The following is a 21,732-nucleotide window of genomic DNA, read 5'->3' as shown; positions in this document are numbered from 1 at the left end:
AACACAGCTACCCCCTGAAAATAATCTAACTGTTCAGATATAAGAGTTAAGCTTTAAAGAATAGAAAATGGTAGTGAGGGAAACCCCTACTCACTTTTCTGTACTGGAGAATGTGTAGTGTAAAAAGTGTACATTTTTCTTGAATACTATGCTCAGTTGGGTCCCCTAAAAATTTAGTAGGGACCATGCACTACCTTAGGCAAAACTTGTCAGAATGAAACCACTTTGACCCATAGCTCATCAATAGTTTGATCTCTAGCTCTATGCTAGGGGTGGGCAAACTTTTTGGCCTGGGGGCCACATTGGGTTTGCAAAACTGTATGGGGAGCTGGGTAGGGAAGGCTGTGCCTCCTCAAACAACCTGACTCCTGCCCCGACTGCCCCCATCAGAACCTCCAATCCATCCAACCCCCCCATCTCCTTATCCCCTAACCGCCTCCTCCCAGGATTCCCCACCCTTAACCATCCCCCAGGATCCCTCCCCCTATCCAACACCCCCACCCCTTGACTGCCCCACCCCGAACCTCTGCCCCATATCCAACCCCCCATCCCCCTTACCATACCGCTCAGAGCAGCATGTCTGGCAGACATACTGCCTGGCCAGAGCAAGACACAATGCTGCGCTGCTCTGCAGGAGTGCGCAACCTCGCTGCCCAGAGCGCTGCCCATGTGCCGGCGTGGCTGTGGGAGAGGAGCCGGGGGCTAGCCTCCCCGGCCAGAAGCTCATGGTCCCAGGATGGTCCCACGGGCCACCTCTTCTCAATGTTCCCAACTAGAAACTTTTTTAACAAATGGCTATGGGGGTGGGGGTTACACCAGGCAAAAATGACTCCAAATTTGGGTCACTAACCCTACTGTGCTGGGGCACACCGACTATTAAAGAAATCCAACTATGCTTGCCATTTTGACTACTCAGGAAGGTTGATCTTTAAACAAATGTCATGACCTAACCCTTTACTACAGTGGTGCTGCTGTATCACTATAATGAGAGCTTGAATGGTTTTCTTTTAATAAGTGACTCTCCTTCCTAGTGTTTTACTGACATCTGAAACAAATTCATTTTAATACAGTTCCCCACATCTACATACGCGATCATTTAGAGACCCTTGCATAGAAATGAACAAAGATCTATACAAGCTGAGAATGTCATGAAGATATGATATAGCTCAGGGGTCTCAAACTCGAATGACCACAAGGGCCACATGAGGTCTAGTGCGTTGGCCCGAGGGCCGCATCACTGACACCCCCACCCTCACTGCCCCCGGCCCTGCTCCCACTCCACCCCTTCCCTGCCCCTTTCCAACCCCTTCCCCAAAGTCCCCACCCCAACGCTGCCCCTTCCCTGTCACCAGGGGGTGCAGGAGGTGTGCAGGGTGCGGCAGCGGGCTCAGGGCAGGAAGCTGAGGTGCAGGAGGTGTGCAGGGTGCGACACCGGGCTCAGGGCAGGGAGCTGAGGTGCAGGAGGTGTGCAGGGTGCGGCAGCGGGCTCAGGGCAGGGAGCTGAGGTGCAGGAGGTGTGCAGGGTGCGGCAGCGGGCTCAGGGCAGGGAGCTGAGGTGCAGGAGGTGTGCAGGGTGTGGCAAGGGCTCAGGGTAGGGAGCTGAGGTGCAGGAGGTGTGCAGGGTGCGGCAGCGGGCTCAGGGCAGGGAGCTGAGGTGCAGGAGGTGTGCAGGGTGCGGCAGCAGGCTCAGGGCAGGGAGTTGGTGTGTGGGGTGCAAGGGGGTGAGGGGTGTGGCAGGGGGTCGGGGTGGAGGGTGCAGCAGGTGGCTCAGGGCAGGGAGTGCAGGAGAGGTGTGGGATGCGGCAGGGGGCTCAGGGCAGGGAGTGCAGGAGAGGTGTGGGATGCGGCAGCGGGCTCAGGGCAGGGAGTGTAGGAGGGGTGTGGGATGCGGCAGGAGGCTCAGGGAAGGGAGTTGGGGTACAGGAGGGGTGTGGGTGTGGCAGGGGGCTCAGGGCAGGGAGATGGGGTGCGGCATGCAAGCTCTGGCTTGGCACTGCTTACCTAGAGCAGCTTCGGAGTGGCAGCGGCACACATGGGGGCCATGTAGGCTCCTGACCCCGTTCCCCTCCAGGAAGCAGCTGGAACCACAGCCCCTGGGGGAGTGAGGGTAGGCACAGGGCTCAACTGCTGCTTCTCCAGGTACCTCCCACGAAGCTCCCATTGGCTGCGGTTCCCTGTTCCCGGCCAATGGGAGCTGCGGGAGGAGGGGCAGTACCTTGAAAGGTGGCAATGCCTCCCCCTCCCTTTCTGGCCCGTAGGGACGTACTGCCAGCTGCTTAAGGGAGCGGCACAGGGCTCGCAGCGCCACGGGGGGCAATCTCACGGGTCACTGTAGTTTGCCCACTCCTGGCCTGGAGGTGGGCAGAAGGGTGGGAGGACGTGGGGCACTTGACGGGCTGCACAGAAGAGCCCCACGGGCCGCGTGTTTGAGACCCCTGATCTAGCTCTACGATTCTAAAAGTAATTATTAGGCAACAAAAATGCTCCTGTAGATAAAGCACAAGACTTGATCACAGATTGTAATACAGGTGACCATAGGCAAATCACAATCTTGATATACCTGGTTTTCCCCTCTGTGAATAATCCTACCCATCCTAATAACAAACACCCAATTTAATAATAAAAATAGTTTTGGGTTAAAGGATGGGTCTCAGAGGCAGGAGATCTGAGTTTTCTTCCCAGTTTTGCCACTGTCTTGCTGTATGATGTTAGCCTTAGATATACCCACTCTGTGTTAGTGATATAGCCTTGTGTCACTGAGGTGGTGTGAATGCATCTAGCCTGGAGACCATTAGATGAGGCTTGGAAAGTGCGAAGTACCATAGCAAACTGGCCTCTGGGCATGTGTACCTGCTAGTGCACTAAGGCACTACTGGACTGGGATTTTGGAGCTGGAGAATTTGGATTCTGGCTGGAACAGCTGGTTGAAAATGCAGAGTGAAGTGCATAGGCATGTGAGGCACATTTCATCAGAGTGTGAAACCAGGGAGCGCCGCCTTCATCCACTCCCTCCCACTTCCCATCCCCTGACTGCTCCCCTCAGAACTCTCAACCCCCCCTGCTTCTTGTCCCCTGACTACCCCCTCCTAGGACCCTGCCCCCTAATGCCCCCCAGGACCCCATCCCCATCCAAGCCTCTGTGCTCCTTGTCTCCTGACTACCCCCTCCTGAGGGCACCCGCCACCCAATAACTGCCTCCCTAGGACCTTACTCACTACCTGTCCCTTGACTGCACTGACCTCTAGCCACACCGCCACCTCCAGACAGACCCCCAGGACTCCCACACCTATCCAACCACTCCCTGTCCCCTGACAGGATCCCCAGAACTCCTGAACCATCCAACCCCTCCACTCCTTGTCCCCTGACTGCCCCCTCCAGAGACCCCCCTGCCCCCTAATAACCCCTCAGGACCCCACCAACTATCCAACCCCCGTCCCGACTGCCCCAACCCCTAGCCACACCCCCACCGGCCCCCTGAGACTTCCACATCCTATCCAATGCCCACATCCCCCATCCCCTGACTGCCCCTGAGACCCTCTGGCCCGCATCTAAGCCCCCTGGCCCGGCTCCTTACCTTGCCGCCCCTCAGAACAGAGTCCCCACCAAATCGCATCCCCTGGCCATCCCCATGACCAATGACGTCATGACAGAGAGCGCCAACCAAGCTGGTGTGCTAGGGTGGAAGAGCGCTATGACTGATGTAAGTCAAAGGTCATGTGTAGCGCTGGGAGGCAGTGATTGGCTGGGCAAGCCTGAACTGGAGGGCGGCAGTGGGGGTAACTGAAGCAGCGTGGGGTTCACTGTGACACAATTTACAACAACTTTGTGCAGCTGCTGGGGAAGTTTGTACAGGCAACAAATACACCCCGTGCAGGTGGGCAGGGGGGATCCTGTCACCCCGACTCATAGGTGCTGACTTTTGGTTTTGGTGGTGGGTGCCCCATCTTGGCTCCACCCCCTTATCCAAGGCTCCACCACCACATCCCCCTTCCTCATCCCCTAAACCCCCCTCAACACCACCTTCTTGCCAACTCCCTCCCCTAAATGCCTCTCACCAGCTGCTCACTCCTTTCTGCCCCCTCCTGCCTTAAGGGCGATGTGTGGGTGCTGGAGGGTACTCTGTCAGTTTTGAGGGGAGGCTATTTTCAACATTCTAGTTACTGAAAGTGTATCTATCATTGGTATCTCCCCTTCTTGATGTTTTCCAGCTCTTGCTCTCTACTTGTGTCCCTTTTCCCATTTCTCTTTGCTCCCCACTTCCTGGTGGCTTTGTTTAGCGCCTGCTCCCCCTACGCTCTGTCTCCCGCGAACACCATCTCCTGCAGCCAGCCTAGAAACCACATGCCCTGACACAGAGAGAAATTTAATTCAACAGCCCAGTATAGAAATGGCCGATTCATTCATTGTGCTGTGTCGCTCCAGCTCTTCCCAATCCCAGGACTGCAGCCCACCCCTGCTTTGACTCCTTCACACACTGTACAACTTTTGTGGGAGGGGAGCCCCTGGTGGGACCATGGCCAAAGGTGGGGGAGTGGAGACCAGCTGCTTCCTCCACCAGGCTGCAGCAGACCAGCACCCTGAAGCAAGAGGAGCTCAGGTGTCCCAAGGTAAAGCAGGACAGCATCTCCTGACTTGAAGCAGATACAGGGGGATGGATGCAAAGGAAGAAATTCTCCAGGAGCTAGGGGGTAAGGGGGACCTGGGGAAGGGAATCAATCCTTCCTTACACTGGGAGGAGGGGATGCTGATTGGTGGGGGAGGGGATAAATTTCCTCTCAGAGAAAAAGTCCTTCAGGTAGGCTTGATCTGGGTGTGGGGGAGAGGGAGAGAGCTCTGAGCTGGGCAACAATTACTTTCTTAGGCATGAGAGAACTGTAGGGGTCGGGAAGCTCCCAGAGCCTGCATGGGAGGGGTCTGAGCAGCATCCAGAGTTGGGGAGGCTGCTCATTTGCAGCTGGGGCTGGAGTGAAGCCCCTCTGTATGGGTAAAGAAGGGGGAGTGGGCAAGCTGCGGGCCAGAGCCCAATTTCACTCATCAGACACAAGGGAGAACTTTTCTTAAAGGAACCATGTCCTTTGGTTTGTTCCCCTGCCCAGCACTAAGGGGGTCTGCAGCTGGTTTCTCCTGGCTGAAGGGGGAGCACAGGTCCTGGGGGAAACACCAGGATGGGTTGAGACTGGCTGGCTCAGACTTTGAGAAAGCTCCCACCCCATACTCCCCCCAGCAGCCAGCTGAGAAGCTGCCTGCCCATCTCCCCCCAGCTGAGAGGCTGCCCACCCCATCTGCCCAACCCCTCTGCAGCTAGCCCAGAAGCTACTATGCCTTGGCTGCTGGTCCTCCTCTAGTCAAGCTCCCTCTACCCTGAAAAATCAGAATGACTCACCCCTGCCTGCAGTCTGGGAGCTTCAGCAGCGGCAGGGGAAACAGCTGATAGGCGGAGACTTCCTGCCAAACAGCTGATTGGCTGCAGCCAGCCAAAAAGCTGATCATAGAATACCAGGGTTGGAAGGGGCCTCAGGAGGTCATCCAGTCCAACCCCCTGCTCAAAGCAGGACAAATCCCCAGTTGTTTTGTTTTTTTAAACACCGCAGTTTCCTAAATGGTCCCCTCGCAGCCCTGGGTTTAGGCCAGTGCTCAAACCAGCGAGCCCCCCGCTGCTGCTGAGGGTTGCTGCAGCACGCTAAACAGCTGACGGGCACTTGCCAACAGCTGATCTCCCCGGGCCGGGCCGGGGGCACTAAGGAGTAGCCATCTCCTCCCCGCTCCGCTCCGAGCCGGGTGGGAAGCAGCCTTAGCCGCCTTCCCGGACGGAGCTGAGGCATGATCAGGGAGTGCCTGGGCACGCCCCGTGCGCACGCCTACGGGGAGGTGCAATTATCCGCTCCCCCTTCCCTTCGGCGCCGCTGTCCCGGGAGCCGGCTGAAGCCCGCGGGGCGGTCGCTGCCTGCTCCCGGGGAGAAGGGAAGAGGCGCGCTGCACAGCCCGCTCAGGGGACCGGCGGCGGGAGAAGAGCAGGAGGCGGACAAAGGCTCCGGGGCTGGCGCGGGGCCCCTCCCCCAGGCTGGCGCGAGGCCCTTTCCCTCCTTGCTGACAGTGAGGCAGAAGCGACCGGGGGCGGGGGCGGGGGCGGGAGGGTTACGTGCGGCGTCACGAGTCTGCGCGGCGTCCCTCCCACGCGCGGCTGGGCAAGTCCATTCACAGGGGAATCCGGAAGGTTCGATGGCGGAGAAACTAGAACCTTCCAGTAGGTCGCGGCTCGCGCCCGCCCCCTGCCCATCCCTTCCGCACCGGCGTCTGGGAGTTCAAAGCCGGCTGGTCGGCTCGGCAGCAGCGCTCCTCGCGCGAGGAAAGAGCAGCAGCGCTCCGGAGGGGCCCGCGCGGGAACCGTCGCTGCTCGTGGCTGTTGGGGTCGGTTCGCGAGCTAGCCGCCCTCGCCCCCATCGACCCTGCGCCGGCGGCTGGGCTGCTCCTGCCGCGGCCATGAGGCACCTGCCCTATTTCTGCCGGGGGGAGGTGGTGAGGGGCTTCGGCAGAGGCTCCAAGGAACTGGGCATCCCCACCGGTGAGTCGGGCGTTAGGGACTCGCGCCGAGCGGTGACCCCTCCGCCCCGCGGGGCATGGGAGCGCTGAGACCCCGCTTGGGGGTGAGGGGACCCGTGTGCGACGGCTGCGGAGGGGCAGTAACCCTGACGTCAGTGACCCGCCCATTCTGACGTCACTGATATTGCAGCACCGGGTCGCCGGTCGCGCTTGCTACTTGCCCTGTGATTAGGGTTTGCCGTATAAGATCTGTGCTTCGCTCAGGAGCACAGTCTGATTACTTTCCGTGATCCCTGCTACCATGCTAGCTTAATGCAATGATTAGGTACCAGCACAAATTGGTGACAGGTTTGCATCCGAAATGCCCCCTTTTAAAATGTCAAATTAGTAGCAATTACTGGGTATGATAGCTTGCTTTTTAAGAAGTGTTGTCCTAGTTGCAGGATTTGTGGGATGGAGGGAAGGAGTTTTCTTTAGCGATTGAGATGAGTGCATGTGTATAGATAAGGAGGAGTTGCAAAATAGCTTGCTCAGAAAGCTGGGATGAAATCATGGCACTATTTGATTTAAATGGAACTTGGAATTCACCCCAGCTACCCATCACTTGGACTGTGTTACAGAGGATTCCTGGGGGCAGGGAAAGTTTCTTACCTAAACAAAGGTTCCTGGTGTGTTCTAACCCCCCCTCCCCCCCAAAAAAACCCTCAGACCAAAAAAACCCACATACACTCAGATGTATAGTGAGGGATTAAAAATAGACATCTTCTGTGGGGCCCTGTTCTATTTCTTCAACTTGGGAGATTCTTTTCTTTTGTGGTTACCTCCCTTTTTTTGTGATAAAGAAAAGTTAACTTCCCAGTAACAAGCTAATAGAATTAGCTTGTCAAGAAGAAAAATGTATAGTGTTGTGAAAGCAAAACTAGAATTGGAGAAATGCAACACTACTATGTGTATCACTGTAAACAGGTAAAAGGAAGCTGATTAATCTCTTTCATGTGAAAACATAAAGCAGAGCGCTGGACAGTGCCTCTTCATTTGTAACACTTTGAGTTGGAGTTTTACAGTTAATCAGTGATAGCTTGTTTGATTTAGCCATGGTCTGCACTTAAAATTTAGATCAACCTAGCTATGTTGCTCAGCGGTGTGAAAAATTCACACCCTGAGTGCTGCAGTTAAGTTGACCTAGCCCCAGGCATAGAATTCTTCCATTGACCTCGCTACAGCTGCTTGGGATGATGGATTACCTACCTCAGTGGAAAAACTTTCCATTGATCTAGGAAACATCTACAGTATACTCACATAGCTGCAGCTGTGCTGGTGTTGTGCCCATAGTGTAGACATGCCCTTAGTTTCTGGGTCTCTGTACCACTGCTGAGCTTTAGGGCTGGTAAGATCTTCCTGTACTGGGGGCGGTGGGGGGGAAAGGTCATTTTGTTTTGTAACATAAAACTAGGAAGTCCTTTAAGCTAAACACCGTAAACATTTTTATTTTATTTGGTGACTTTTATTGGTCTTGAAAGAATGCTTTATGAATTTGTTGCCGGCAGATAACTGCCTGAGGCCAAGCAACAGCGGGGGCGGGGTCCGTCGCCTGGTGTGCCGCGCCAATAAACACACCAGGGTGGAGAATCAAACCAAGTTTATTTGAGCTCAAATAAGGTGCAAGGGAGAAATAAGAATCTCAAATCCTGTCCCCCTAAAACAAGCAGTTTCTTCCTTTTATATCCCAGTTGTTTACTACAAAACTTTTTCATGCTGACTAGCTGATTTCTAACTCCCCCCTCCTTTCCCATCCAGCTGCAGTATCTTTTCTCATTCAGTCTTTTGTCTCCCCCCTTCCTCCCCCCTCTCCGCTGCTGAGACATGTGTACAGTATCTTAAAATGGCCTTGAGCGGGCTTTAGCCTAGCTTCAATGTATTACAGCAGAGAACTGGCTGTTACAACCGAAAACTAACTGCTAACACTACATTTTACAGCTCTTAACATATTAGGTTACACTAGGTTACACAAAGTGTTTAACGTGGAGGAACATTGGTTCATTGAGGCCTACAACAAGAGGGCTTCATTGACACTTGTCGTCTACCCCCTTTCCGAGTACCTAGGATTATGCCAGAGTGACACCAACAACTCCCTCCTTTGAGAATACTCAACAAACTTTTGGCTGAGTGTTCTCACATTTAAAGGATAACGTGATTAAGCTCTAGGGAGCTGGAGTGCTTTACAGCAAGCAAGCAAGAGAAGAATAACAATACACAACACCACACCAGTGAGCAGGAGGTGAACAATACCTTCCCCTAGTTCTCCCAGGTTGAGTAACCAGCCCCAGAGGGAATCAGAAATAGTAGGTTTCCTTTCCTGGGCCTTCCACTGTTGAAAAGCCTGTTTGGCTGACAGGATGTGCTTGTTAATATCCTGTGCGCTTTCTGGGACATAAGTACAGTATTCATCCCCTATAAGGGCGCACACCCCGCCCTGGGAAGCCACACTTCCACCCAGGAAGTGTCCACATATGTCTCCATGATCACAGATCAGATGGTATTCCTGATGCATCTGTAAGGGCAGTGGGCCAAGTCTGGTACTCAAGATCACTCCGAATGGCCATCAGCTGGTCATTCAGGAAATCCCGAATTCCTAAACATACTAGATCCCACTGCAATGCCTTCCCAGCCTCAGTTATATTCAATACCATCTTTTCTTGGTGTAGTACTATAATACACCTGTTATTTAACTATTCTCAGGTACTGTCAAAAGGCATTCCCATTAATAGCATACATTATTAGTCACTGGAATGGTTTCAATACAGGTAAAATTTCTAGTAGCAGAACACTCTTTGGGTACTTGTTGTTATTTAAAATCCAATTAGAGAGAGCTATATATGCTGAAGGATGTATCCAAAACACAGGGCGCAGCCTGTAGAATAAACCCCAAAATTCAATTAATACCACATTCCCAAACATGGGTCCCACAAATGTCCTCCCACCAGTGTATAATTCTTTGTTTCTTCACCAGGGTCAGTTCTTAATGTCCTTTCTAGTCAGGAATTCCTGGACTTTGGCAATTTCAGTGGAGGGAGTGTTCCTTCTTTTTTCCTAAAACAGTCGTGGTGCAGCATCCTATAGGGGAGAGGTTACTAGCACATCGCCCTGTACTTTTTCCCTTCTGTCCAGAAGTCACAGTGGAGCTAGAAGGTGAAATAGGCTAATCATCAGTAGGAGAATTCTCCCGATGTGGAGGGGTCTTTTTGCAGTGAGAATCTTGGGTCCAAGCAGTCAGTCTTTGACATTTTACAGCGATGTTGGTCGTCACCAGGACTTAAGGGCCTTTCCAGGGTGGAGCCAGAGGAGACTTTCGTCGGTGGACCTTTACATCAATCCTGTCTCCTAGTTCCAAAGAGTGGCAGGGCTGCTAGGGTCTTTGGGTAGCGCTTCTTTACCTGTGAGAAAAGAAACTTAACACATATCATTAGTGCCTGGCAGTGTTTTTCAGATCTCATAGCTGCGTGGGCAAATTCAAGCCCTCCTTTTCCTAGTTGTTAGCCAAGTCTTAACTGTGAGCAGTGTCCTTGAGTGGAGTCAGTGTCTTATCTATAGCCTGAGCTTGCTAGCTAATTCTTTTTTTCCAGTTAACTCATTCTGTTCTTTGTCCTCCTTCCTTTCTTGGCTTCTTTTAACCTGCAAAGGAAACTTCCACTTTTTACTTATACACCTTTTTTCCAACAATGAAGACATAAACATTGTCATTATACAGTACATTAGTCTTATTATTTAATATATGCTACACACACCCTTTTACTAAAATAACCTTATTATAGAACTTTGGAGCAACAAGCCAGGACAAGCACACCCACTTTGAGGAGTTTATTCAATTCAGCCTCTAGTCCAATAGCTTCCCACCATCCCCAGCCCTCTGGCTAGAAATCTGAAGTAGCCAGAAGGATCCCGTATACAATATGGGAAGTGGGTTAACTTTTATGTCCTTGATTTTAAAGACTGTTGGTATGCAAATTTTAACAACAATTTTTGCAGTTAACAGTTTGGCCAATGAAATTTCTTTTTCTTGAGGAAATGCATTAGACTTTAGTATATCACATTCTCCTGATTTTTCCAAACACTTTGTATTCCAAGTTGAACAAAACAAGTATCTGCATTTTAATTTAACCTTTTTGTTTGATTTTAAACTAGACTATTTTATAAAAATATTAAACACAAAAATTCCGGCCACAGGACAAACACCACAAGACAGAACATAGAACACAAAACATAATTCCTGTTGTGCCAGTAAATGCACGTTGAATGCTGTTCAGCTGGCATCAGTTTTCTCTGATTATCTGAAAGACAAAAAAACAGAGGTCTACCCTATCTGGGCAGACAATCATCGCCTAAAATATACAAATATCCATGTTGACTTCAGGCAAAACAGAGGAATTACCCCATAGTTTTTTGTATTTGTTTCATAGGCAGCCCAGGTTTTCAATTACATAACACTGTATACATTCTTTAGCTAATTTAACTAAATTGTTCATAGCCAAACCAAATGATTGCAGTCCAATAATTTCTTTGCCTGAATTTATTTACCAACATTTTACAGACATCAAGAACTTTTTTCTTTAGCATTTTTACAAAGTTCAACTGCTGTTCCCTCCAGCAACTACAGAGTTAACTTCTCACTCTCCCTTAAATCGCTTGTCTCCCAACAGCCACTTTTATCAACTTAAATCACCATTCCAAGTAAGTCCTGGGTATTTGAAATCGCCATGCTTACACTTGCTGACTCCTTCCTTCCACTACACCCTTAAAGTTTTCCAACCCATTTTCCAATCTCTCTGTCTGTTGCCTGCCCTCCTGGGCCCGATCCTGCTTTTCTTGCTGAACCGTCCCTTCCATGGGCACCAACTTGTTCCACTACCAGTTTAGCTAGGAGGATGGGCTTCTCAACTAGCCCCCACCCCTCCTGGTCTCTTCCCTTAAACATTCTTACAAGACTACCCGAGTCCTCCTTCATGAGGCTTGCCACCTGGATAAAAACGTGTGGCCCATTGGGCAAAGGCCATTTACTTAACATATAATCCAAACCCCTTTAGAGAGTTTACCCAGAGACCCATGCATCTGTCTGCTGACACTTAAACAGAAGAGAGAATTACACAGAGAGCAGAGGAAATTACAGTTTAAGCCAGGTTTTCCCACTTCTATACACTGACCGCTACAGGGGATGGGACAGAAGGATCTCAATTCGACCTCAGAGCTTCCTCGCACGCATGGCTTCCACTCCGAGGAATTACGAACGAGAGGTTCAGTTCCGCCCACACTCCTAACGTCCAAATGAACAGAGCAGAAAAACAACAGTAACTGGTTAAACAGAACAGAACCAGAATCAGATAGCATTTCCTTATCCTATTAGGGCTCACTTTTACTCATGCAATTCTCAACATATAACACCAACAGTACCAAGCAGAGCTAACATAAAATAACAAGGGTAAAACAAATAGATGGTGTAAATTCTGCAGGACTCCCCCCTTCTTAATTGCTCACCAGACTGTGACAAATTTCTGTTACCAATCTATCCCTCGTGTCAGGTGATCAGGCTGACACTACAGGATCGTTGGGGGAAGATAAAGAAAACACACCATATAACTGTATTTTAAAGCTTCATTAATAAAATATTAAAACAACAACAGAGAGTGTTGGGAACGCTCCCTCATTGCTCAGGAAAACATTAATGCCCCAAGCCCCTTTCATACCCCCACACGTACGTCCAGACTGGCCACTTCTGTGTATAACGTTCAGAGAAGGGGGGAGAGGTGGACTGGAGATTATCCTGTATACAGCTTGTCCAGAATTTCTAACATGCTTCCGCTCTTGGGAGGGCTTTTCTCTTACACCCTGGAATCTTCTGCAGCGTCTCTTTCAGAGATTCCAGTCCAGGTCAGCTGCCTGTGGCTTCTTCGGTGTCACCAAGCCACACCGGCTCCGGGGTCACAAAGGCACACTGTTGGATCTTACTGGACAGTTAAGCTTTGCAAGTGTAATCTTAGTTCTGTAACTTTTATTGCCTTTGGTTTGCCTCTGTCTATATTTTTTCACAGCCAGCTGGGGCTGAAAGCAGCCACTCCCTGCACCAAGCACAGTCCGCGCCGATTCCTGACCCTGAACGCAGAGCAACGCCCCCCCCCCTTCCATCCCTGGGCCAAGATGATTTTTAAATTAACCCGTTCCTTTCCTCAATAGACAAATTTGCTCACCCTGTGTCAGGGCTTTTTGGTGATTAAACGCTCCTCTTAGATGTATGATCTTATCTAGATTGAAGTACCTTCTAGTGGGCATTGTTTAGATGGATTTTCACGCATGTAAATATTCCAATTCTCTAAATACCTGCAGGTTGATGAACCATAATGTAGGTACATGTAATATGCTGGGGTACCCTAGGGGTGAGGTGGAATGTTTAGACTGTCCCCCTACCCATTTTCCACTTACACACACAGGGAGGGTGCCCTGTCCGCGCTAGCGGCTCATAAACTAAGGATTTTTCCCTACAGGGTACTCACACAGGAGAGGCTAACGAGGATGACCACGACCCTCCTACACCTCCTTTCAGCAAAGAGCGTCAGCTAGTCTCTGGGAGACGGCGCCACTTACTCTGATTGCATCCAGTGAGATGATCAGACTGTCAGTAGCCCACACGGAAAGGAAAGGGGACGGGAAGATGGGTACACACACTCCTAGACCCAGGCAGCTTCCTCAGCGGACGATGCCAGGCCAAGTCAGCCCACCATGGGTCGGACCTCCTAAAGATCCACTAGTTACCGGGCTTGTGTTAGAGTAGTCCTGGTCACGAGCTTTGCTTCACAGGGTACTCTGGGCGTCTTCCGGTAACAGTCACTCACAGTGGCCCCCAGTACCATTCTGCATCTGATCTTGCTTTTTAGCTACAACAGGGAGAGAGTGCACTAGGACATAGGGTCTCCCCTTTCTAGACAGGTCCCTCCTTTGTCCCTGCACTATCCCTAACCTGCTTTTGAATCCTTGCACTCTGCCAGACAGAGGAAGAACAGGAGCTACGGTGGGGGATTTTTACAAGAGCTCTCCATACAAACAGCTTCAGAAGCTACCCTTTCCCTGACAAAACAGGAGTAATTGGCGGATCGTGTTATAATTAAGTGATCCTTTCGGTGGCTACCTTTTCTGGTCCTCTAGTTGATACTGAGGCCAGTCTACTGTACAGAACTTTTTCAGTTTATTCTTAGTCATCGGATCCGAGCCAAACACCTTCCAATTCGCTAGAATGCATTCTAAGGATGTACACCTTACCTGGCGCCCCATACCATGCCCTTGACCCATTATATGACACTCTATCGTCTAATGGGAATTACGACTGGGCGTCCCCAGCCTTGGGCCTAAGTCCACACTACTGGACTGTTCCTACCTTATCCAAGGGACTGGTTCCTCACCGTCGCCCACAACTGCTTCTCCACTACTCGAGCGCTTTGCACCGTTATGCCCTCTGGGTTCGCTCACACCGCGTCTCTGCCGAGGCCCCCGGTGAAGTCACCGGTGCGCGCTGGGCGTCAGTCGTCGCCGCAATCCGTCGACCACCAGAAGGGATCCAGGCAAGGCTAATTTTAGCCTCAATGCCCACATTGGGCGCCAAGAACTGTTGCCGGCAGATAACTGCCTGAGGCCAAGCAACAGCGGGGGGGGGTCCGTCGCCTGGTGTGCCGCACCAATAAACACACCAGGGTGGAGAATCAAACCAAGTTTATTTGAGCTCAAATAAGGTGCAAGGGAGAAATAAGAATCTCAAATCCTGTCCCCCTAAAACAAGCAGTTTCTTCCTTTTATATCCCAGTTGTTTACTACAAAACTTTTTCATGCTGACTAGCTGATTTCTAACTCCCCCCTCCTTTCCCATCCAGCTGCAGTATCTTTTCTCATTCAATCTTTTGTCTCCCCTCTTCCTCCCCCTCTCCGCTGCTGAGACATGTGTACAGTATCTTAAAATGGCCTTGAGCGGGCTTTAGCCTAGCTTCAATGTATTACAGCAGAGAACTGGCTGTTACAACCGAAAACTAACTGCTAACACTACATTTTACAGCTCTTAACATATTAGGTTACACTAGGTTACACAAAGTGTTTAACATGGAGGAACATTAGTTCACTGAGGCCTACCACAGGAGGGCTTCATTGACACTTGTGGTCTACCCCCTTTCCGAGTTACCTAGGATTATGCCAGAGTGACACCAACAAATTCCTAAACTTACTAAAAGGCTATCACGGTGTTCAGCTGCTGCTCCTGTACAAACCAATACTTGCATGTTTTGAAAACATTACATTGATGTTTTAGTCTCAATCAGTAACTAAAAAATTTGCATCACAGAAATCAGTCAAGTTCATTTAGCCAAGAATAACAACTGTGCTTTACTGTATATCCATGTCACTTCTAAAGCACAGACTTCAGGATGTAATGCTAAAAATACCAAAAGCAGTTTCACAGAAGCATTCTGGTAAATGTTTCAGCCTGTCTCTTTAAAATATTAAGCTGTACACTGACTATCCTGTCAGGTTAAAATCATTCAGTTCATTAATTTGTGCTGTTTACTTTGAACAAATGGAGTGAAATACACAATGCAAATAGAAATTCACTAGGAACAAAAATAACTCTTTTTATATTCTGGTCATCAGATTAGCAAGATACTGAAATTTGAGTAGCCATTTGCATTTCGGTTACGTGCAGTGAGGATAGGCTTTTTTCAAGCTTCCTTACAAAGCTTTCATATCTTAGGGGAAATTCTATCTAAGCTATGCAACTTGAGTTACGTGAATAGTGTAACTCAAATTGACGTAGCTTAGATCTACTTACTGCAGAATCCACATTATGCAATGTCGACAGGATGCTCTCTCGTCGACTCCCCCCTACTCTTCTCGATCCAGTGGAGTACAGGAGTCAACGGGAGAATAATCTGGGTCTAAATCCACCGCCTATGCATCAATTGCCACTTGTCGATCCCCCGATAAGTATAGACAAGCCCTTAGTCTAGAACAGGGAGTAGGAATTGGGAGTTGCTGCAGAAAAGGAAACATAAAGGGAGGAACCTGGAAGAGGGCAAATAACAAAGGAAGGAAGAGAAACAAAGGACAGAAGTAGGGTTGGCCTAAAGGGGAGTATATATTTTTTGCCAAGGCCTGGTCTTTAAACAAAGTTGTGTTGCTATAAATATAAGAATGATTTTAAACCAATTTAGCTAAACTGGTGCAAGTATATGGCCACTCTTATGTCAGTTGAAACTTGGCTTATCAGTTTAGTTTGGGTCTATAAAAATTAGATGTAATCTAAAGTAACTGCTACCAGTTTTTGCACTGACTTTCATGTCAGTTTCATGTTGCACTGGTTTAACTGGACTGATTTAATTTAAACCAATCGACTCCTTTATGTGGACGAGCCCTCAGTGATATTGATTGTGACAATGAAGTAAGGAATAAATACAGTTGATCTTGATTTCTATCCAAATCTCCCACTGATATCAGGGAGTGTAGTGAAAGAAGTCTATGAAGTCCTGAATTCATATCCCAGACCAGGTAATAAAACATAATTTGAACTTTTTTAATGGCACATCTACACTGCAGTTTTTCTGCATCTTGTCCTGTGTTGTATTGGCCCAAATCCTCTCTCATCCACACGTAAAGCCTTTAGACTTGTCTGGTGTTGGCTTACTCCACTGGGGTATGAGTCAGGCTGCACATTGACCTGTGATTTACCCACTTTGCCTTGTGAAGGTAGCAAAGGCACAGGTATCTGACTTGGAGTCTAGGTAGTCCTCCCCTGCCATTCTCACAATTCTCTATAGCGGTATATTCTGACCCTTCTACTTACTTACTTCCTACTGCTTTCCCTCTATGCATGAGAAGCTACTGGCAGTTCACATCGCTGCACTATGGTATTAATCCTCATTTTACACATGGTCTGCTCTGCCAAACAGCATAGAAGATGGCCTACCTCCAGCATGCCACTAGCTGGCCTGAGTTGCACACTGAGGTTCTAGTTAATGTCTGGTGGGAGTACACTCAGGACCATCATTTTAACAAGAGCTCCAGAAATATCCACCATTAAGATTATGTGGAAGAGTCTGGCAGAAGTGAGTATCTGCCACACTGGTGTGCAGTGTAGGGAGCATATCAGGCACCTGAAGCAGCTGTATTTGTGAGGGCAAAGATGGAAACGGTAGGTAGGCATGCGCTCTCTGCATCTAAATACTCCTTCTGTGAGGAGTTGGACTAGGCATTTGCCACTGAAGAGCCCATTTTTTCCTATGACATCCTTCCGAATCCAGATGGTCATCTTATTAGACAGGGGGAAGGGAGGCAGGGTCGTCAGCGAATGGGGCCATGATGGATACCAGGAACAGACCACAAAATGGAAAACTCTAGTTCAGCTCACTTGGCTGGTGAATATCCTGGGTCCATAGTCCAAGGACTTATTTGGGGTTGGACCTGGGGAACAGCCTGAAGGAGATGTGCAGGGCCAGGTTTGAATCTGCAATATTGTAAGTGCTGCCTGCCATATTTGTTGTCGCAAGGGAGAATGTTTGTTCTAAGAGGGAAGGATTTCTGGGTTATGACCAATAAAACTATCACTGTGGAGGATGGTGTATGTAATGGGGTGTGCTCAGCTTTGACTGAGGGCTGAAACCAAGAGATCTTCTAGACAGTTACTTCTTCCTCCACTCCTTACTCCCCACCCATATGTGATCCAAGATGGATGTCAAGGGGAGGGGAACAAATTAAAACACATTGCTAGTGACTCTTTCAAACTACCTTTGCAAATATTCCATGCAAAATATTTAAAAGTTTATTCTCATGCTTGGTAGGCCTGTATCCTTAGCAAACACTGCTCTGTAGTAACTCAGTTACACTGATATGATATAGACTTATACCTTGACTAGCAAAGTACTGTTCCAGGAAGCATGTTCATAAGTCACTACTGGACCTCATTGCTTCCGATTGTATCCTAATAATAGATAGAACAGTTGGGGCAGGGGAGCCGGGGGATTCCACTGTGCTGCTCGCAAGCCTCATCATACCAGCCCAGGGTCCTGGTAATTTTTCTTCACTCCTAAATGGGATGCTTATATTTTTTGTCCACCTTGATCCAGCCCCAGTGGTAGGTGCACTTTCTGGTTGCCTGTACCAGGTCTGCAGAGTCTTGATACCACTCCATTCAAAAATACTTTTTTAGCTTTGCAGATGTATGGATCACAATCATATGGATGGCATTGGCATCCAGTGATTTTGTAGGCAGCACCTCTTGCCTTCTGTCTGCCAGATGTGCACTCCACTACCCTGCAACCACTAAGAGTGTAATTTAATTCTCTTACCATGCTCTCTTAAGTCAGGGTGTGGTGTCATAAGCATTGGCAGGAATAGGTTGGTGGGGTCCTCCAAAATAACAATGGGCATTGACACTCCGTTGATGACAATGTAATTAGGAGAGAGTCAGGGCCCTGCGTCTCCCAACAGATGTAAATGCCAGGTCTCCTAAGCACCCTGGTGCTATGCATTTTTCCCATACTTCCCATGTTGGTTTTCATGGACCTGTGTCTGTGATTAATGAAGGCCTGCAAAACTAGGGAGAGGTACTCTTTGCAGATGACATTTTTTTTCTATTCTGGCAAACAAAGTATGGGCACAGATTTGCCATCAATGGCTGCAGTGCAGTTTGGGAACAACATTCTTTGATAGCACAATATTTATTTCAGACACACTTTTAATGTCCACTGCTCATTGGTAAATTACAATGTTAATTAAAGCTCAAATGTCTACGACTACAAACCCAACAGGTTTCAGCCAACACTGAACTGCTTTGCAATGACCTTTAGCAATGTGGGGTAGAAAGCTTCCCAAGGACTATTGCAACTTGCTTCCATTGGTAAGGACTCCCTCAGCTGAGTGGTCTGGTGCTGGAGGGTTGGGACAACCTTCCCATCACACTGTGCTAGTTCTCTTGCACCAGAAATGCTGGTCTACACATGGGGAGTCTTCAGTAATTGCAGCATTCATCATGTCTGTCCACTCTGTGATGGATGAATTGGCTTCATAGTCCTGCCACATTCTGCATCTCAGAAAGTGCTTCCAAAAGGCCATCCAGTAACTCACCACTCCACTGCATAAATAACTCTCCTGCAAACAGGAGCAGCTCATCTAATGAATCCATGGCTTCTCCACTGGTTATAGTGGACAGAGGTGAGGTGTGTGTAGAGGAGGAAGTGCCTCAACTAAACGTGGCAGGCTAAACTACTTCTGCACAAGAGTCTAGGAAGGCTAGATGAGTTCTCCCGCCGTATACCACAAACCAATTCCTAAAGCCGTTCCATTTGGTGAGGTGCTAAGAATCCTGGGATATGCCCCCAGAAAGCGTAGCACCAAACAGAGGTCACTGCTTTACCAGTGTGGAAGTGGTGTATACTGGCTTATGTGAACTGTGTGATGTGGACTCTGAGGCAGGCTTAAGTAATGCACCACTGCACACTGTAATACGCTCAGCCTAAATGAGTGTTGACACCTCTTTATTAAGAGCTCTTCAGAGATGGAAAAGATGGAGAGAATAGGATTGTTTGTAGAGGTCAGAGAGCATTCCTTTAAAGTAGCTTGGGTGATTTGTTTTATAAGTGCAGTCTTAATGCTGTTTCTTGGTCTTCTAGCATCTGAGGTTTTTTTTTTTTTGTTTGTTTTTTTAAACTAACCATTTTGAAAGGCAGTATACACTCAAACCACTGATAGGTACCTGTGGTCTTAATTTCACTTTAATGATTATTTTGTGTGTGTAACTTTCAACACAGCAGTACCCTGACCTCATTACAGTTTGGCTTCCCTTTATAGTGCAAATAGGACTACAGCCATGTTCCCTGATTGTGCTAAAGCATTGAAATCAGCCTGGTTGGTTAATGTATACAAGGTCATTTCTACACAATAACTTGGAACCATGTTTTTCATAGATCTGCTAACTCTGTGGTATCTTGGATATCTTACGCAGCCAGTGTGTTAATCTGCTATGAAGTTGTTTTTTCCCTTTGCTTATACTTGTATTAAGTGGAGCATTGTGTCATTAATATCAAATGATATAAGTAGAGTTTTTAAAATACATTTTAAGCATTTACTGTACTATGGAGCACTTAATTTATATACTGTACACTTTTATTTGCAGCTAACTTCTCTGAGCAAGTCGTTGAAAGCTTTCCATCTGATATCTCCACTGGTATATACTATGGGTGGGCCAGTGTTGGAAATGGAGATGTGCATAAAATGGTTTTGAGCATAGGTTGGAACCCATACTACAAGAATGTAAAGAAATCAGTGGTAAGAATTCTGCTTTATGTGGTATTTTGGTTATAACAAACCAGGGGTTCTCAAACTGGGGGTCAAGACCTCTCAGGGTCACAAGGTGATTATATGAGGGGGTCGTGAGCTGTCAGCCTCTATCCCAAACCCCTCTTTGCCTCCAGCATTTATAATGGTGTTAAATGTATAAAAAAGTGTTTTTAATTTATAAGGGGGGGTGTCACACTCAGAGGCTTGCCATGTGAAAGGGATCACCAGTAAAAAAAAAAATTTGAAAGTCATAGTAATAAACTAACTAGAATACTGGCTTGAGTAAGAGGAGCAGAAGTTGCTCCATTAACTGAATCAATGGGATTTAGATACTACATTTCCAGTCATAACAGTGGCACTTGTCTTATATTTACATACTGAGAGGAGAGTCTCTTAGTAGACAGTCCATGCAGCCATAGAAGAATAAGACATGTTCCCATTTACCTCTTGCATCATCAGTTAAATTAGCTAAATTCTGATGTTGATTACATGCCCCTTGTCATGCTGCCAGTTAGAACAAACGTAAGCTTAAATAGTAAATTAAGCACATTAGATTATAAAAGACACGGGAATAGGATAAATGAGTAAGAACCTAATGACATCTGTTATTTTTCAGAGTATAACTGCACTTCAAAATAAAATAAAAATTAGTATGGCTTAATAGATTTCTTTACATAATTTATGGTGTTCTTCCATTATATTCTCTGACCAGTAATGGAATCCATATACACTTCCACCCCACTATAACACAACCCGATATAACACGGGTTCGCATTTAGTGCGGTAGCAGCTGGGCTCCGGCTGCTGCGGGGAGCCCAGGGCCCTTTAAATCACTGCTGGAGCCCTGCTGCCGCTATCCCGGGACTGCAGCAGCGGGGGTCTGTCAGCGATTTAAAGGGCCTGGGGCTCCCCATGGCCGGAGCCCTGGGCTCTTTAAATCACTGTGGCAGCCCTGCCACTGCTACCACATGTTACGGCATTTCACCTATAACGCGGTAGGGATTTTTTGCTCTCCACGGGGTAGAGGTGTATGTTATATTATGGCCTCTTATGCAGAATCAGTATAATAAACTAAAAATGAATTCAAATATTATCAAGAACAAAGTCCCATGCCCTCTAATTATACCATCATCTGTGTAGGATTTTTTTCTCTTGAGTCCTGGCTCTTTAGCCTGAACCAGCAAAAGTAGTTAGATTTTTGGCGTTCTGAAATAACAGACATTTAGGCATGAGCCCCTGCCCCAAGTTTTATTCCAGCTTCTACGCTTTCATCTCTCTTTAGAGTCTTCATTCAGTTCCCAAATGTGCAAGAAGCAAAAGCATCCCTAAAATCTGCTTCTCAAATAATACACGATTTCTTCAGAATTCAGGAAACCATTTCAAAGATGGAAATAATCTAGAGCTAGATGGCAGTTTACTACATTAGAATCCTGAAACCTGATATGAAATGGGTGAGTAGTAGGAATCCTGACGATGGTAAAAAATTAAAATCATAAGTAGTTTTCCTATTCTTAAAAATTTCATAAACATAGGATTCCTGCTCTTGAAGAGCAAAACACCTTAAGAAATTTCTCACACTAACCCATTAAAAAATAAATAAATAAATAAAAATCTTCAAGCAGCAGTATGAACAGTGGTATTTTAAAAGCTTTTGCAGATAAAACAGTAGAGCTCTATAGTACACTTGCGGGAGTATGAGGCGCATAGGAAAACTTGAAATAAAACCATATTTGGTAAGCAAAGACAAATATTGTTGAATCCATCTGTTGCTAGTACATATAGCTTCACACGCTAAAACACTGTAGCTGCTGCAATTTGTGAAATTTCAAGCTCTTA

The 21,732-nt window shown here is 47.9% G+C and overlaps 2 protein-coding genes and 2 long non-coding RNA genes across 5 annotated transcripts in view; 2 read left to right on the top strand and 2 right to left on the bottom strand.

Annotated features, from left to right (window-relative positions):
* PRUNE2 (prune homolog 2 with BCH domain) overlaps nucleotides 1-21,732 on the top strand; it is a 356,369-nt gene that overhangs the window by 301,456 nt on the left and 33,181 nt on the right. The window lies entirely within an intron of this gene.
* Nucleotides 5,945-21,732, top strand: part of RFK (riboflavin kinase) — a 28,453-nt gene continuing 12,665 nt past the window's right edge. Inside the window, exons 1-2 of the mRNA XM_050944226.1 lie at nucleotides 5,945-6,562; nucleotides 19,733-19,884. Coding sequence (XP_050800183.1) covers nucleotides 6,220-6,562; nucleotides 19,733-19,884 — 495 coding nt within the window. The 5' untranslated portion in view covers nucleotides 5,945-6,219. The remainder of the gene's footprint in view (nucleotides 6,563-19,732; nucleotides 19,885-21,732) is intronic.
* LOC127046758 (uncharacterized) lies at nucleotides 8,163-9,356 on the bottom strand. Its single transcript, XR_007773184.1, has 2 exons — nucleotides 8,486-9,356; nucleotides 8,163-8,256 (listed from the first exon to the last, which is right to left on the bottom strand). It is a non-coding gene; the product is annotated as an uncharacterized LOC127046758 (long non-coding RNA).
* Nucleotides 14,276-15,372, bottom strand: LOC127046760 (uncharacterized). Its single transcript, XR_007773186.1, has 2 exons — nucleotides 14,598-15,372; nucleotides 14,276-14,369 (listed from the first exon to the last, which is right to left on the bottom strand). It is a non-coding gene; the product is annotated as an uncharacterized LOC127046760 (long non-coding RNA).

Source organism: Gopherus flavomarginatus, chromosome 3 (genome assembly GCF_025201925.1).
Source record: "Gopherus flavomarginatus isolate rGopFla2 chromosome 3, rGopFla2.mat.asm, whole genome shotgun sequence".
Taxonomy (NCBI): Eukaryota; Metazoa; Chordata; order Testudines; family Testudinidae; genus Gopherus; species Gopherus flavomarginatus.
Note: the sequence above shows the minus strand (reverse complement) of the source record. Positions and strands in the feature narration are given on the sequence as shown.